Here is an 18,132-nt window from a genome sequence, read left to right on the forward strand (position 1 = left end):
TACGTCGCGCACAAAGAAGCGCTCGGGACCCCCGCCCTCAGCTCCTTCAGAAAGGAAGCCCCGCCCCTCGGCTCCCTACGCCGCCAGGCAGCTCAGCTGACTGAGGAGGACGTTCTGCGGCGGCGGCTGCCGCACAACCACCGCCGTTGCTGGCAGCGCAATAAGTAACAGCGCCTGGTGCTGCCAACTCTTCCTCTCTCTCTCTCTCTCTCCCGCCCCCCCCAAGCTCTCGCGCGCCCCGCGTCAACATCGCCGCGCGCAGCTTCCCGAGCTCGAGGCCAGCCGCTGCTGCTACGCACGCGCCGGCTCGTCATCGGCTCCGTCTGTTTCCAACCCCCCCCTGCTCGCCTTCGCGCGAGCTCAGTCGGGTCCCTCAGCCGAAGAAGCGGAGCCTCTCTCTGCCGCCTCTTCCTTCTTCCCCGGGTCCCACTCCGCTTTGGGGCTTCCTCTTCCCGTTTTGTATTATACTGCACCTCCTTCAAGCCTCCTCTCAGTTCACTTGGGACAGCGGACGAGGAGGAGGCCGGCATGTCCGGGCAGCAGCAGCAGCAGCAACTCCCGGCGACGGCTCCTCAAGCCCCGGGCAACCCTACCCCCTCACCGGCCTCGGCCGCCCTCCTGCTCCACCCGCCGCCGCCTCCCCCGCCGCCGCCGGCCACCTCGGCCCCGCCGCCGCCACCTCCTCCGCCCGCTATCGCCGCCACCACAACAGCCGCCGCCGCCGCCTCAGCTGGGCCCATGCCTGCCGGGAGCGGCAGCAGCAGCAGCGCCCCGGCGCCCTTCCCTCACGGCGGCGACCCGGCCCTGAACGAGCAGGAGAAGGAGCTCAAGCGGCGCCTCAAGCGGCTCTACCCGGCCGTGGACGAGCAGGAGACGCCGCTGCCGCGCTCCTGGAGCCCGAAGGACAAATTCAGTTACATCGGCCTCTCACAGAACAACCTGCGCGTCCACTACAAAGGTGAGAGGGACGGAGGGAGGGCGAGGCCGAGGCCGCCGCCGCCATCCCCAGGCCCCCTCCGCCTCTTCCTCCGAGAAACTCCCAGGGAAGCTCTGCACGTCTCCCCGGAAACCGTCGGGAGGCTTCGGTTGTTGCCTTTCTCCGCCCCCCCCCAAACATTATTTTTCTTTCCATCCCCGGCAGACAATGCTGACGCCAGTCCTGCAAGCTCCCCAACTCGCCCACAGATAGATCTGGTGGCACCTGCTCTCCCCCCTCCCCAGTTAACTCCTTCCTTGATCCTTTCTGTTTTTCTTTCTCTACGCCCCCCTCTCCCAGTACCACCTCTTTGAGCAATCAGGCCTGTTCCGGAAGCTAGGCCTCGGATTACCTTTTAGTCAAACCTTCACTCCTATAATCTTAGGGTGGGGTGTATATGTGTGAGTAAAGAAAGACATTTGGGACTTTAATTTGAGGTCATTGCTCTTCTACCCCACTCCCCAAATCTCACATATCCTTTCCTTAGTGGGGGAACAGAAGCATCTTGAGAAGGAGCCATCATGGGGGAGGGGGAAATGTAGAAAAATAGAACAACAGGAAATAGCTCTCATTGGGTCTTCCGAAGAATTTAGACAGCCAAGTGGAGACAATCTGGCTTTATCCCTCCCTCCTTGCTTGTCTCTCTCCACTGGTCTCAAATGTGTAAGGGACACTCGAAGGATCCTTTGCTTTCTGGTTTGGGGGAAGAGGATAAACAAACTCAGCCGATCAGTTCTCTTGTTGAATAACAGCTTGGGGTCAGGGGAGGAGAAAAGCAAGTCAGTCACTGTGACGTGTCCAATTAAAAATAACCAGTTATGGCAAGAAATGTGTGTTTGTTTAGCAAAAGTGCAAAGGTCAATACAGGTTGGAAGAACAAATGTAAAACTACTGAGCATGGAAAAGTGAGGAAAATAGGTTAGAAAAACATTGTTTCCAGGAATTGAAAATGTTTATCACATTACAAGTAGCCCCAAAATCTATTTTGACAGATTTCTCCCCCTTATGTTCACAAGCAACAGTGGGGTGTATTACTTTATCAAATAAAAGAAACTGAATTTTCTACTAGGGTGGGGGTTTCTTGTAACAGATTGTTTTTTTTCTGCAGCTTCTGGAAATGGCATACAAAACCCAGATACGATTTTAAATAGAGGAGGTGGCTGGTTAATGTGAATCTAGAATCTAGAAAAAACAATACCTATTGTATATGAAACTGTTTAAAGAGTTGGCAATGAAAAGCAGGTTCTTCTTGTAAGATTATAAGATGAGTATAGAAGGGCAGTAGTTAGACTTTGAAGAGTATAAAATGTTAAAATTGAAGTAAAATTACTGATGAACACAAAGGAATCTAAACCCAGAATCTAAAATTTCCCAAGCCCTCTGCTTAGGATGAGTGTCGTTCTGCTTTGTTGGTTTTTGTGTGTGTGTGTGTGTGTGTTTGTGTGTGTGTGTGTGTTCATGCATCCATGCACTGAGTTATATGGAAGTGCTGTGTTGTATGGAAACACTGTATATAAGAAGGTTGCAGGCATTACTTTGAACTTCCTGTTAGGTTCATGTGTGTAATGCTTTCAGCTTCTTTTTTGCTTGCTAAGGTATGGTTATTATGTAGTGGCCTACACTTTGGGGATTAATTTGTGGTTGTCTCAACTATCACTTTTGTTGTTGCTTTGTGTTACCTTGTGTGGTACTTTCTTAGTATAGAATACTTATGTCTTATGGCTTGACATAATGTAAAACTATATTTAGTGGTGTCTTTTTTCTTGTGCTGCAATGCTCAGAAATAGTATTGCACTGCACTGCATTGCTCAGAAATAGTAGCATATTTCTCTTTCTTCAGAGCTTACAGTGAGCTGTGACTACAACTGTGGAGAAAAAGGGACAGATTCATAACTTACTATTCATAGACCACTTTGTAATTACTGTTATTGAAAAATACCTTCAGTTTACTGAGAATGTGGAGGAAAGGTCTTTGAAGCTTTGACTAGCTGGGCAGGTAAAGGTAAAGGTACCCCTGCCCGAACGGGCCAGTCTTGACAGACTGTGGGGTTTGTGCGCCCATCTCACATTTATTGGCCGGGGGCCAGCGCTGTCCGGGGGCACTTCCGGGTCACGTGGCCAGCGTGACATCGCTGCTCTGGCGAGCCAGAGCCGCACACGGAACGCCGTTTACCTTCCCGCTGGTAAGCGGTACCTATTTATCTACTTGCCCCCGGGGGTGCTTTCGAACTGCTAGGTGGGCAGGCGCTGGGACCGAACAGCGGGAGCGCACCCCGCCGCGGGGATTCGAACCGCCGACCTTTCGATCGGCAAGCCCTAGGCGTTGAGGCTTTAGCCCACAGCGCCACCCGCGTCCCAGCTGGGCAGGTAGGCATCGCTGAAAACCAAGGGCCTGTATCTGATAAGACTTGATTTGCTTGGACCTATGGTGAAATGCTTTTCTTTTTCCATTATGTGGGGTTGTGATATTTCTAACTAGAAAAGCAGTTTCTTCATGCAAGCAGCAGCCCCACTGTCATTTAGAATATTTAGAAAAATAACTTGCGCAGTGACTCAAGTGTTAGAAGATTAGAGAATATTGATTAGGAGAAAATGGTATTTGAGTTTTGCATATAATGAAATTTCTTAAAAGTTCAGTGCTTAATCAGTTATTGCTTTGGTGGTTAGTCATATCAACTTAAGGACAAATTTTCTAAAAGTAAACTATTATAACAGCATTCTTTGCTAAACTCTAGATAGGATCACATAAAAGTATAAAATTGGTCAGTGGGTGAGACCTCTGTTGCCAGGTTTTCATGTAGAATATGGCTGGGATGGATAGTAGTGCAAGAATTTATCAATCTGTTCCTGTGCAGCTATGTAATGTACAGTAGTGAGGAAGTTTGCTCATCTTTCAAGAAGTTACAATTAGAATTGCATGAGTTCTATATTTCATGGTGCCTACATTAATTTTCAGATCATTTAAGTGTAAATTCTGATTGTTCAATCCTATCCATCTCAGCATTAACTCTTAATGAACTGATAATATAGTTAGCTTTGGGACATTCATAAATAAAATGAAAACCCTACTTAAAAATTGCATTCTACTTAATATAGTGTAGACATTGTAAATAAAATACATATATGGAAACAGGTGCAGGGGGACAAGTTTCTTCTGCACCCTGAATAACATAAATAATGCATTTTAATACATAAATGTGCTAGGCCCTGAACTGAATGCTGATTGTTTTGCTGTAACTTGTGTGGGCAACCTGCTCTGTTTTTGTTTTCTAAAATACCCACATGCTATGTGCTTAAACATTTGATGTTTTATTTTTCTTTTAGTTTGTTTTACACCTAATCTACTCCAAAGGGGTGGGGGGCGAAGCTTTGTAAGTGTCACATGACTCAACAAATTAGCACTGTTCACAACCATACTCATAATAAATGGAGGAGAGGGTCTTCCTCATGTGACACAAGAAGTGACCAATCAGTGCTGTGTAATCTACCTTTAGCTCCAAACTAGAATAACAAGTTTGCTCTAAGAACAAGGTACATGTTTTTAAGTACAGTGATTACCATTCATAGTGGGCTTGCACAACCTATGCATGTCTGCTTGTACCCTCAAGTTGCAATCCTGTGCCTACTTACCTAAGAGTAAGTACCATGGAATTTTGCAGGAGTTACTACTTCTGAGTAAATATCCATAGGATTGTTTGTTTTTTAAGTTGTAAATCCAGTAATATGTTTGTGTTAACATTTTCTAAGTGCTGAGACACAGCTGAGTAACATATACAAAAATGCATCTTTGTTGGATGACATGCTGAAATATTATTTGATTGATCAAATAATATATTAAAATAAGTATTTTTTTAACCCTTTCTTCACAATAAATAAGGAACTCTGGAGAAACTAGATAATTCATTGCTGATAAGATAATGATTTATATCTGTTGAACTACTAATTTAAAAATATTTGATGTTCAATGCTGATGGAATATTTTTATATAGCAGATGTCAAAGCGAAAGATGATACAAAACTTAGTGGCAATAGTCTTCTATGTTTTGCTTCGGACAAAGTTCCAGTTCACTCACTGATACGTTACTCTAGTGCAAAGGAAGAAGGGTTGCAATCAGATATCAAAATAATAAAACACTTCCAGACTGGGGCAAGGGTTGCCTATGTGGTGCCCTCTAGATGTTGCTGCAACTTCTAATCCCTGATCTGGGACTGATGAAAGTTGTAGTCCAACAACATCTGAATGACACCATGGTAGCAGTATTCTTAAGAGCATTTCTTCTCCAGTCTTCAGAGAGTAGCTGGAGGTGGGGAGACAAAAAAAGGTCCTTAATCTCAGGATTGTGGGTTCGAGCCCCAAGTTGGGCTAAAAGATTCCTGCATTGCAGGGGGTTGGACTAGATAACCTTTGTGTTCCCTTCCAGCTCTATAGTTCTATGATTCTACCCAGTGCTTTTTTCTGGGGGTACGCAGGGGTACGCATATCCTTAAACATTTTGTGAATCTTAAGTTTGGCCTCATTGAGGGGGCAGTATTTCAATATGAGTAGGAAAATGAGAGTACTCCTAAACATTTTTAAAGAAAAACACTGATTCTACCAGAGCTTTTCATAATACTCTTGACAGCTGATGCTTACATAGTATATGCAGATGTGGGAGTAACCCCAAATTTCATTTTTAAGATTCTGTATTTCTGAGTGAGATGATACGCAGGTATCAAAGTAACTCCTATGTCTGCAAATACATTCAGTGATCAGTCAAGATACTGGTCTGGGAAATACAACAATTCGCTTTTCTCGGTGGCAGTTGCCAATGCCTGTTTTTCTGCCGAGGCTACTTAAAATTCATATTCTCTAATTTGACAAGTCCTCGATGCAGAAACCAAGTGTCACAATATCAATACACTAGGAGTGCAATCGTGTGCACAGCTGGGATGATTAAATCCTGTTGAAGTCAGTGGGATTTAAGCAGCATATGTGCACAATTGCAGCTCAGATTATTAAAAACCATGTTGCATAATGCAGATATGTGGTTAAGCAAAATGTATGATCAAACATGATGAAATTTGGACTAGAGATTGTCTGATGTGAGGCTACATATCAAGTGGGACCAGACTTGGAACAATGGAACTCTGTAAATAAACCTTCAAAACTTACCAACCTGCACATTTTACTAGCCTGCTAAGAGGCTAGTAAATGGACCAGTCATTTGATCGGTTTTGCAATGGATTTAGTATTGATTCCTAGGCAGGTGCCAATAGGATGTCTGGAAATAGTTTAGTGAATGTTTCATTTCCTAACTGTTTCGTTTACAATCACACTTCTTATATTATATGAAGTAGTAAATGTGTATTTTAATATATTTTTCAGGCCATGGAAAAACTCCAAAAGATGCTGCTTCTGTTCGAGCTACTCATCCCATACCTGCAGCTTGTGGAATATACTATTTTGAAGTTAAAATTGTCAGCAAAGGAAGAGATGGGTAAGGTTTGAGTGCACCTTTGTTTCAGAAACAATTTAATTTATACAATACATCTATTTCTGCTAAAACAATAATTTAGTGTTCATGTTGAAAGATGTCCAGATTCTACTTTCTGTTCAGATCTGGTAAAAGTAGTAGATATTTAATCAAGCTCTCTCCACATGTTTAAAATTTAATCCTAGTAATTGATTTTAGAGTTGCAAACCCAAGTTTCCACAAATAGTCTAGAGAAATCAAATTCTCCATTCACTTTTGGCATGAAAGGTTACAATTGAATTTTAAGCAGACAATTCATTTCCATTGATAAGTATTTACTGTAACAGTCTGATGGAGTCCAGAATTGCTTGAGTTGTATTCTTTGCTGGCCTTTATGAACATAGGAACAGCAGCTGGGCACTCCTTAGAGTGTTAGTAAGCAGAGTATAGTATTCTTCGGGTTTCCTTTCACTGTGATAATATTTTAGTGAATTTAGATGTTGCCACTCGTTTTAAATAGAATGTGAAAATTCTGATCTCGTGTGATTGGAATTGATATGTCTTACTCTACAATCCTGCTTATCTAGCATGCAGAAAATTAATATTTAGGACACAAATTGATCATAGCTTTCACAGATTGTTTTGGTGGCATCTTTTTCTGGGGCACTGATGTTGAAAAGTCTCAATTGCTGCCTGATTTAAAGAACCAGTCTTAGAAATATTATAACTGGAGTGCAGAACTGAAGTTGTTGATAATTCCAGCATGGGCAACAATGAGTTTCAATTAGTAATTGCCTTTGGGAGAATCTCAAAGAAGTAATCTCAGAATAAGACTTATTCTGACTAAAAGGCTCTCTATGCTGATAAAGCCATTCATACTGCAATGTTTTAACACCTTAATGTTTTGCATTGTTAGAGTCAAAACTTGCATCTGTGGTGGAGGCTATAATATGAAGTAACTGTTTTAGATGGCTTTGGAAGACCTAAGTTGAAGTAGGGACGTGGGTGGCACTGTGGGTTAAACCACCGAGCCCAGGACTTGCCGATCAGAATATCGGCAGTTCGAATCCCCGCGACAGGGTGAGCTCCCATTGCTCGGTCCCTGCTCCTACCAACCTAGGAGTTCGAAAGCACCTCAAAGTGCAAGTAGATAAATAGGTCCCGCTCCGGCAGGAAGGTAAACGGCGTTTCCATGCGCTGCTCTGGTTCATCAGAAGCGGCTTAGTCATTCTGGCCACATGACCCGGAAGCTGTACGCCGGCTCCCTCGGCCAATGAAGTGAGATGAGCACCACAGCCTCAGAGTCGGTCATGACTGGACCTAATGGTCAGGGTTCCCTTTACCTTTACCTTTAAGTTGAAGTATGGGTCTGGTGACTATGGTTGATTCCAGATCTTCCTATCTGCAAAATGTGAACAGATAGGATCTGTTGCAATGTGGTTACGACAGTGGTTGAGGGTGTGACAATAGGTTTGGATTGTAAAGTGCTGTATGGATAACACAATAAGCACCTATGTATAATTCACAGCTTTTGTAGATATGGGCGAGTGCTAGAAAAGCTGAAAGTCAGTACAGTCATACCTCGTGTTGCATCTGCTTCATGTTGCGTCTTTTCACGTTATTTCCCGCGGCAACCTGGAAGTACTGGAATGGGTTACTTCCAGGATTTGCTGCATACGCAGAAGCGCTAAATCATTCTTCGTGCATGCGCAAAAGCGCCAAATCGCAGGTGCAGCACTTCAAGTTGCATTTCACATTATGGGCGGGCCTCTGGGACGGATCCCGTCCGTAACATGAGGTACCACTGTATGGCAATGCTGATTTTGGACTTTGATCTTAAACATTAACTTTGGTTAGCCTGGATTCAGTGGGTATACCTGGTCAGTTTGCTACCTTCCTTCCTGTATTTGTCAATGGTGAAACGGGAATATGTGAACTACAGTGGTACCTTGGTTCTTGAACAGCTTAGTTGTCGAACAAATCAGTTCCCGAACACCGCAAACCTGGAAGTAAGTGTTACAGTTTGCAAACGTTTTTCAGAAGCCGAATGTCCGATGCAGTTTCCGCTTGAGTGCAGGAAGCTCCTGCAGCCAATTGGAAGTCGCGCTTTGGTTTTTCGAACGGTTTCGGGAGTCAAACCGACTCCTGGAACAGATTAAGTTCAAGAACCAAGGTACCATTGTATATCAAAGTAGCATTAAGAGGCTGAATAACATATGGATATATTTTGAAGAGTAGAATTATTACTGAAATGAATTTCATGTTCCTATAGTTTATTGCATTTATCTGAAGAAAATTGATTAATCAGACATGAATTGCCATAGTGATTGTATCTGGAGGTATACTTGATCAGCTATTGGAGCTTGATGTGTCTGATTCATGCCAGTTTTTACGTAGCTAACAGTATGTCGATCATAGACTGTGGGTTAGGATGTGGGAAGAACTACACTCACCGAGGTTCCTGATGTTTTCTACAGCTTGGTAGAAATCGTAATAGGTTTGCCTAAAATGCCTTGTGATTGTGTAATCCTGCATGTTTACTCAGAAGTCAAACCCACTGAATTCAGTCTGGCTTACTCACAAGAAAGTAGGTGTAGGATTTTAACCTCAGTAGTTTAATTTTTACTCCTTTTTATTGTCTCCTAGTCATTGCATTTCACAATGTCCCTATACTTCCAAGAGGTATTACATAACTTGTTTTCTTCATGCTAGAATATGTTCCCTTGTTAGGAAGAAGCTCCTTTGCTCTTTCTCTTCTTCCTTAGCTTATTTTCTCTTAAGCTATAGCCTTACCAGCTAACAGTCCATGTTTGATGATGACACTTTATCTTAGAAATGCTGACATGCTGCATTTCATTTGTGTATTGATCTTGCTGAGACATTAGGCAAGCTCTTTGAGGAAAATGCAGAAAACCCTGTTTAGCTAACAGAGTAGTGGGGAATCAGAGCTTGATGGATAGGGATGTTGGGGACCCCTAATCGGCTTTTCTTCTCCTGAAGGTATCAGTTCCTGTTGTGGATATTGAAAAAATAAAGTAACAGGTGGCTTTGTGCAATTTTTTCTTAGTGTTGGTTTGAGTCCCACTGGGTCTACAAAAAAGTTACAAGAAGGAATAAGCTTTCCATTTCCCCTTCCTGTTTGTAGTATAGCCTACTACTTTGGCCAGTCCAAAGACCATTTTGGCCAATCCATGCCCATCTACCAAATCACCTCCTATTGGGTTACAAAAGCAGTGTAACCAAAATGCAAGTTTTTTTCTCAATATTGTTCTTTTCACATGCATAGAAACATCCTGCATTTGCATTGGCCCAAGTTTACAGAAGCCAGTCCAGATTGCTTGCACCACAAATCTAACTTCACACCTCTCAATGAAATGTGTATGTAGTACTTGTCAAAAGAGCATGTGTGATATATTGTGCTATATGAGAAACTGACTGTTAAGTTGTCATGCCAATCCATACCTCTTTAATTCTAGCAAATAGATTTTCTTGCAATGTTGCTGTTTTGAAGTGGTCATTTGAAATTCAAAAAGGATAAACTTTTTTTTTCAATATTACAGTTATATGGGGATTGGGCTCTCTGCTCAAGGTGTGAATATGAACAGACTACCAGGTATGATAAGAAATCATTGTTTTGTTTTAAAACATTGCTTTATTCCTGTGAGATGCTGATCAGTACATCTTTTTTATATACTAATCCAGATAACCTGTAAAAACCTTAAAATCCTGTCGCTAGCATTTTGTAAGTTACGCCCGCACATGTGAGTGTAGGGTTTTGTAAAAATGCTCTCCAAGCAAGAAAAATACTCCAGCTGACACACCCATCACTTAATAAAGTTATCCAAACCTGATCCCACCCTCAAATAGTTTCTTAAATTTCCCTCCATAAGCAGTGATGAGAAGGTTTATCTTTCTCCTCACCCCAAGTTCCATTTCAAAACAGTTTTTATTTTCCTCCTCCTATCCACATTCCAGTACAATTCTATATATGTCTACTTAGGGGTAAAGTCCATTAAGCTTAAATGAGCTTACTGAAGGTGGTGCTGGCTGAAAGGCACTTTCCCCATCCTCCCAATCTAGTATCCCGACACTTCATGGTTTCATCCTCTATCTCTGCATCACCTATTGCTGCCCCAGGCTTTAAAACTTATTCTCTCCTCCAGCCTCACAAATATGCTACCAAACACTCCGAAGTCTCATCTCTGTGCTTCTTTGTATTGCTTGTTCTATGATAAGAGGCCTTTGGATTTAGCAGCTTGCTGCTGCAGCTCTAATGCTACTTTGTAGTCTTTCTAATACAGCAAAGCATTTATACTCTAAAATTTCATAAATATGCTGAAGTACAGTTTTATGTTCCAAGTCACATACCCATATATTTCATGTTCTTAAAGTAGTAAAGTAAGTTTTAGCTTGATAAGAAGATAAATATTGCATTACATCTGAATTTCCTTCCAGCATTCCAATACTCTTCTCCTGTGCTTGCCCCCCAGCCCTGAGGTTAAACTGTGTTTCCAGTTTATGCATAGTCTTATGCTTAATTTAGGCATATGCCTATGGCTTAACCTTTTTGAATTCAGTTGTGTTTATTTTCAGATGCATCATCTGATGTGCTGCAAAGCTAAATGCTACATGTTTTGTTTTAAGGTTGGGATAAGCATTCATATGGGTACCATGGAGATGATGGACATTCATTTTGTTCCTCTGGAACTGGACAACCCTACGGTCCAACATTTACAACTGGTGATGTCATCGGCTGTTGTGTAAACCTTATCAACAATACCTGTTTCTACACAAAGAACGGACATAGTTTGGGTATGAAGAAGAGTCACTGATAATTAAATGTACAGTGGTGCCTCGCAAGACGAAATTAATCCGTTCCGCGAGTCTCTTCGTCTTGCGGTTTTTTCGTCTTGCGAAGCACGGCTATTAGCGGCTTAGCGGCTTTAAGAAAAAGGAAACAAACTCGCAAGAACTTGCAAGACGTTTTGTCTTGCGAAGCAAGCCCATAGGGAAATTCGTCTTGCGGAACGACTCAAAAAACGGAAAACTCTTTCGTCTTGCGCGTTTTTCGTCTTGTGAGGTACCACTGTATATCAAGATACCTAATAAATGGTGATAGCACTCTTTCAAAATCTAAGATGTTACGTATTACTTTGTTGTTGGAGCTCAGCACAGAAAGAAAACGTTAAAGAAAGTTCAAATACTGTTTCCTCAGTTCTAGGAGGACACTTGTCAGGGCTCTTGTCAGTAGCTCTTTGGGGTTTCAAACATTAATATACAAAATGGCTCACTTCAAAAGTGGAAGAAAATCAAATTTAAAATAAACATTCAGCCTAGAGGCAACTTACCGTATGACTTTCTATATCTCAATAATTAGGATCATATTTTCTTCCTATTCTGTTGCTCCCCAAGCCAAAATTCATTTTGCACAGTTCTTACGGTTTTTATCAGCAAAACATAGAACAAAATTAATATAATAATGAAAACTGTAAAAATATTGGTAATCTGGTACAGTCATACCTTGTGTTGTGTTAGGTTCATGTTGCGCATTTCTGGCTTGCTAATGCGGCAAACCCAGAAGTGTATACTTCCAGGTTTTCCTGCATGTGCATGCGCAGAAGCATTCTGTGCACTTTGCACATGTGCAGAAGCGCTCTATCGCGCTCTGCGTGGAAGTGCTACTCTAGTTGCGGATTTTTCGGGGTGCAAACGGCACCCCAGAACAGATCATGTTCGCAACTAGAGGTACCACTGTAATAGCTTTGCAGTTGTTTGTATCTAGGCTTCACTTCTGCTGTGGCAGAAGTTAGAGAGGTAACTTTTGCCAGTTTGCCTTTCCCCTTGCAGCACTGTGCTCCTTCAGGAAGTCTGCTCCAGAGGGTTGGAATACTCTGTGGAGCAGTGTAGGAGTATGTGCTGGAGGCTGATGGGAAAATTGGCAAAAGTCAATGTGTTTCCCCTGAGTCAAAAGCATTTTGTGGATAGAAGAATCGCTTTTGCTCGTGGAGGTGAAATCTAGCTCTAACCCATGGGCTGGTTATTTTAAAGTAAAAAACAAATTCTCAAATACAGTGGTGCCTCGCAAGACAAAATTAATCTGTTCCGCGAGTCTCTTCGTCTTGCGGTTTTTTCGTCTTGCGGTTTTTTCATTTTGCGAAGCGCGGCTTAGCGGCTATTAGCGGCTTAGCAGCTTTAAGAAAAAGGAAAAGAACTCGCAAGATGTTTCGTCTTGCGAAGCAAGCCCATAGGGAAATTCATCTTGCAGAACGACTCAAAAAACGGAAAACTCTTTCGTCTTGCGCGTTTTTCGTCTTGCGAGGTACCACTGTAAGCTACATACTGTTGCCATCTCCCTAAAACAGATGCTGAAAGTTAACTTTTATGTTAGTTCATTCCTTGGCGATACAGGTTTCTTAACAAGTTTTCCTGTAAACTGTGTAAACTATTATTTACCTGGTAAAACAGGAGTTGATAACCCCCTTGCCAACTCTGCATCCCTGTTTTTATTGCCTTTTTATGTTGCATTATCATAGGTACACTCTGCCTGCTTCTTAACTGCATAAGAGTACACCTAAGTAAATTCTAAAAAATGAGAATAACTAACCAGTAATATTTCCTGTCCTCTTGAGATCTAAGCTGCTCAACTTAGATTATATGAGCACTAAGTATGTTGTATGATTAAAATACATTTTTCTATGTGACTGTGGCAGCACAAATCTTAATTTATATCTCTTGATTACAGGTATTGCTTTCACGGATTTGCCGGTAAGATAAACATACTAAAAAATTCAATAGCATTCCAATGTAAAATATACATTTCCCTACTTGTATAATATGTGTTTTTCCTTTTTTGTGTTTTAAAATGGTAGCAAAACAACAATTTGCAATTGGAACAAATGTTTCTCATTTTTACTGGAGGTTTTTATGAAACTTCCAATTTTCACAAGAATATTGGCAAAATGCTATAAACATTGCCTTCCATTTGGTGTGTTAGTACATTGTGTTAGCATTTATGACTTTTGATGCTTCAGCAAATATTTAGATTACATAGGAGTCACAAGTATGGGGACATAAGTTAGTAGCAGAGCTCATCCTTTGCATGCAAAAGGTCCCTGATATAATTTCTAGCAGCAGAAGGTAAGACTTGGAAAGACCTCTGTTGAAACCCTAGAGCAGTGGTTCTCAAACTTTTTTTCTCTAGGCCACACTTTCAGAATAAAAATTTGCTCATGCTACACCAATTTTTTTATTGATAAGAAATACATTGGAAAACAAAAAGAAAACTCCTAGCAGTGCTTGATTTATAACATAGAACACAACTGCTTTTTAATATGATCATGGGGCATTCAGAATGTATAAAACAATGCAGTTATGTACGAACATTAATCATTCCCAAAATATAATTATAAATGAGCCTCTTACATACGTACCTTAAGTATATATTCAAACTCAGTGAGAGGTGTGAGCTTGCTTTTGCAGATAAAGTCGCTCAGATTCGAGAAGAGGTAGACTCCACCGTGGGAGCAGGGCCGGGGCGGGAGAGTGCTAGAGTCCTGTCTAGTCAAGTTGTGTGGGATCAATTCCAATCTGTTACCCCCGAGGATGTGGACAGGCTGCTTGGACGAGTGAAACCAACCACTTGTCTCCTTGATCCTTGCCCATCCTGGCTTATAAAAGCTAGCCGGGAAGGACTGGGCAATGGGCTTCGTGGGGTGGTGAATGCTTCCCTCCGTGAGGGTGCCTTCCCAGACCCGCTGAAAGAGGCGGTTATTAAACCGCTTCTTAAAAAACCATCTTTACATGCGGCCACGATAGCCAACTATCGCCCAGTCTCAAATCTTCCATTCTTGGGCAAGGTGATTGAGCAAGTGGTTGCTGAACAACTCCAGGCACGCCTGGAAGAAGCGGACCATTTGGATCCCTTCCAGTCGGGATTCAGGCCTCATCATGGGACTGAAACTGCCTTGGTCTCACTGGTTGATGATCTCCGGCAGGCTAGGGACAAAGGTGAGAGCTGTTTCCTAGTTTTGCTGGATCTCTCAGCGGCGTTTGATACCATCGACCATAACATCCTTCTGGACCGTCTTGAGGGGCTGGGAGCTGGGGGCACTGTTATACAGTGGTTCCGCTCCTTCCTCCTGGGCCGTGTTCAGAAAGTGGTGGTGCGGGATGAGTGTTCAGAAGCCTGGGCCCTCACTTGTGGGGTGCCTCAGAGTTCTGTCCTCTCCCCCATGCTTTTCAACATCTACATGAAGCCGCTGGGAGAGATCATCAGGGGATTTGGGCTGGGTGTTCATCAGTATGCGGATGATACCCAGCTCTACCTCTCTTTCAAATCAGAACCAGTGAAGGCAGTGAAGGTCCTATGTGAGTGCCTGGAGGCGGTTGGAGGTTGGATGGCGGCTAACAGATTGAGGTTGAATCCTGACAAGACAGAAGTACTGTTTTGGGGGGACAGGAGGCGGGCAGGTGTGGAGGATTCCTTGGTCCTGAATGGGGTAACTGTGCCCCTGAAGGACCAGGTGCGCAGCCTGGGAGTCATTTTGGACTCACAGCTGTCCATGGAGGCACAGGTCAAATCTGTGTCCAGGGCAGCTGTTTACCAGCTCCATCTGGTACGCAGGCTGAGACCCTATCTGCCTGCGGACTGCCTCGCCAGAGTGGTGCATGCTCTAGTTATCTCCCGCTTGGAATACTGCAATGTGCTCTACGTGGGGCTACCTTTGAAGGTGACCCGGAAACTACAACTAATCCAGAACGCGGCAGCTAGACTGGTGACTGGGAGCAGCCGCAGAGACCACATAACACCGGTCTTGAAAGACCTACATTGGCTCCCAGTACGTTTCCGAGCACAATTCAAAGTGTTGGTGCTGACCTTTAAAGCCCTAAACGGCCTTGGTCCAGTGTATCTGAAGGAGTGTCTCCACCCCCATCGTTCTACCCTGACACTGAGGTCCAGCTCCGAGGGCCTTCTGGCGGTTCCCTCACTGCGAGAAGCCAAGTTACAGGGAACCAGGCAGAGGGCCTTCTCGGTAGTGGCGCCTTCCCTGTGGAACACCCTCCCACCAGATATCAAAGAGAACAACTACCAGGCTTTTAGAAGACATCTGAAGGCAGCCCTGTTTCGGGAAGCTTTTAATGTTTGATGTATTATAGTATTTTAATATTCTTTTGGAAGCCACCCAGAGTGGCTGGGGAGGCCCAGCCAGATGGGCGGGGTATAAATAATAAATTATTATTATTATTATTATTATTATTATTATTATTATTATTATTGTAAATTTTATTAAATTCTTGCAAACTACATCAGCCAAAACATACAGACATTTAAAAGGTAAAAATAAAGAAATAGAAAAAAATAGAAAAGAAAAAGAATAGAAGAATAGAAAATAGATATCAGATTAACACATATTAACATAAAAGAAACAAACTTACAGCCATTACACATTGGCTTCCTTATTATTATTATTATTATTATTATTATTATTATTTGCGGTAATCTCATTGATATTCGGTCTAATTTGAGTCAAACTCTCGTCTCCTCAACAACACAAAGAAACCTTTCTCTTTTCTGATTTTTCATATTTGTCAGTTGAAATCCCTGTTCACAACAATATGTTGTGGGGATGTAGAAGAATAGGCAATGCTCTTGAAGAGAGACGTGAATACTGCTTCTGGTTGTGTGTATATAAAATTTCTTCTCTGCTAATACTATACTACACTACATTGAAATGTTTAAATATCACTTAGATTGCCCTTGATTCTTCCCGCCACACTTGCCATCCTCTTCTGCCACACCAGTGGGTGAGAACCACTGTCTTAGAGAATGGGTGGGCAAGTGTGATTCAGTTTTGTTTTCTGCTAGTGGCATTTGCACTCATTTTGTTGCTCTGTATATCCAGTAATTTGCTTTCATGCCAGTTTAAAGTAGATTTGGATTTTGAGAGACTAAAGTATGTATTGCAATTATCTCTTGCAGCCAAACCTGTATCCTACAGTTGGTCTTCAAACACCAGGAGAAGTGGTGGATGCGAATTTTGGACAGCATCCATTTGTGTTTGATATTGAAGACTATATGCGAGAATGGAGAACCAAAATTCAAGCTCAGATTGACCGATTTCCTATAGGAGATCGGGAAGGAGAATGGCAGACTATGATTCAAAAGTAAGCATTTGAAGATTATAATAAGTCCTTCCTAAATTTCTATTCAAATTTAAGAGATTTGATTAGTCTCTTCAGTCTTAGAAATCCTAGTCTGCATATATGTCATTGCATACTTTTATGTCAGTGGAGGTAAGTTTGCAACACCTGTTAAACTGTCATTTGTATTTGTCTGGTGACATTATCTTCATGTAGAATAATGTTTCTTCTTGTGTAGTGAAGGGGGCTAGAGAGAGGTGAAAGCAATGCCTACTGGTAACTGCAATATCTTTTTCTCTCAAACTTCAGCAATGCAAAAATCATCCCATGGATCTTGATTTTTTAAAATCTGTGCATTGACAGTCTCCTTCAATATGTGTAAATTTGGATTAAGTAATATGAGAAGTAGCTGTTACCTTTTGTCAATCAATGATTCTAGGTCTGCTTCCTATATATAAAACAATTAAAAGACTTGCACACTTTGTGTCACGCCAGTATCTGACAATAATGATAGAATGATGACATGCACATTAATTTCTGATTCAGTGCTATCAGTTTATACTAGATTGTGCCAGTTAAACAACAGAAGCACCTGACAATATCTCTTTTTGCTATAGTAGTAATGATGCCACCATACAAACTTCAAATACTGTTGTTTTTTGTCTCTTGAGTAGCTTCTGAAAATCTTGGCCATGTGCATATAATTAATTGATTGATATATTTATTTGCCCTCCATTTTGTATGGACATGGTGCTCCCGTTTTTACTCTGTTTCTGCTTTGGATGAGGAAGGGAGGAATGATACTGCACATGCTCTCCGTTCTGTAAACACAAAATTAACATACCATTTATCAGCCTATTTCTACCTTGCAGCTGAAGATGCTAAAGTTTGCACCAGCAACCTGAAGTGCAGTTTGTTTGCCCCTCCAGGGAACTGCTGATTGCTCCTCTTCTGTGTTAATATCCAGAACTGCCTTAGGTTTCAGAGCTTAAGAAATTTCCTATGCTCAGTGCTGCTTTGTATGCCTAAATTAAATATTTGATTTAGCAGCAGCATTAAATCACTTAACTCTTCTAGACTAGCTCCATTGTCTTGAATAGGAAGTAAGAGCAGGGGGTCTCAGGGTTGTTACCTTGGCCACTCTCATGTTTTGCATCTTCAGTATCCTAGTAACAAGCAGCCAAATAAATGTTGCTGCATACTTAAAATATACATAAGCATACATGTTTCATTTGAAAACATGAAAAAGTGGTAACTCTGCATGGAAGTTGCTTGTTTAAATTAATTTGTAGTGCTAAAAGTGAATATTAGAATATTATCCCAGGATATTTCATAATGTAAATTTACCAAAACCACTTCTCAAGGATTTTGAGTTCTTTGTTTGAAAAGTTGCCTCCAGGCTATGTATTTACTTGCATATGTTCACTTTTTACAGGATGGTTTCATCTTATTTGGTACATCATGGGTACTGTGCAACAGCAGAGGCCTTTGCTAGATCTACTGATCAGACTGTACTAGAAGAATTGGCTTCCATTAAAAATAGACAAAGTAAGTCTGAAAAAT

General features: G+C 42.0%; 1 protein-coding gene across 2 annotated transcripts in view; it reads left to right on the plus strand.

Moving 5' to 3' along the window:
• The first annotated feature begins 401 nt into the window (after positions 1–401).
• RANBP9 (RAN binding protein 9) overlaps positions 402–18,132 on the plus strand; it is a 28,183-nt gene continuing 10,452 nt past the window's right edge. The window contains exons 1-7 of one of the 2 annotated variants that reach the window (XM_082234983.1): positions 402–958; positions 6,342–6,453; positions 9,990–10,042; positions 11,074–11,241; positions 13,172–13,194; positions 16,409–16,593; positions 18,005–18,117. In XM_082234983.1, the coding sequence (XP_082091109.1) occupies positions 529–958; positions 6,342–6,453; positions 9,990–10,042; positions 11,074–11,241; positions 13,172–13,194; positions 16,409–16,593; positions 18,005–18,117 (1,084 nt within the window). In that variant the 5' untranslated portion in view covers positions 402–528. The remainder of the gene's footprint in view (positions 959–6,341; positions 6,454–9,989; positions 10,043–11,073; positions 11,242–13,171; positions 13,195–16,408; positions 16,594–18,004; positions 18,118–18,132) is intronic. The other variant, XM_082234982.1, reaches the window with a different exon arrangement.

The sequence above is a fragment of the Podarcis vaucheri genome (genome assembly GCF_965113315.1).
Source record: "Podarcis vaucheri genome assembly, chromosome: 8".
In the NCBI taxonomy this organism is placed as follows: Eukaryota; Metazoa; Chordata; class Lepidosauria; order Squamata; family Lacertidae; genus Podarcis; species Podarcis vaucheri.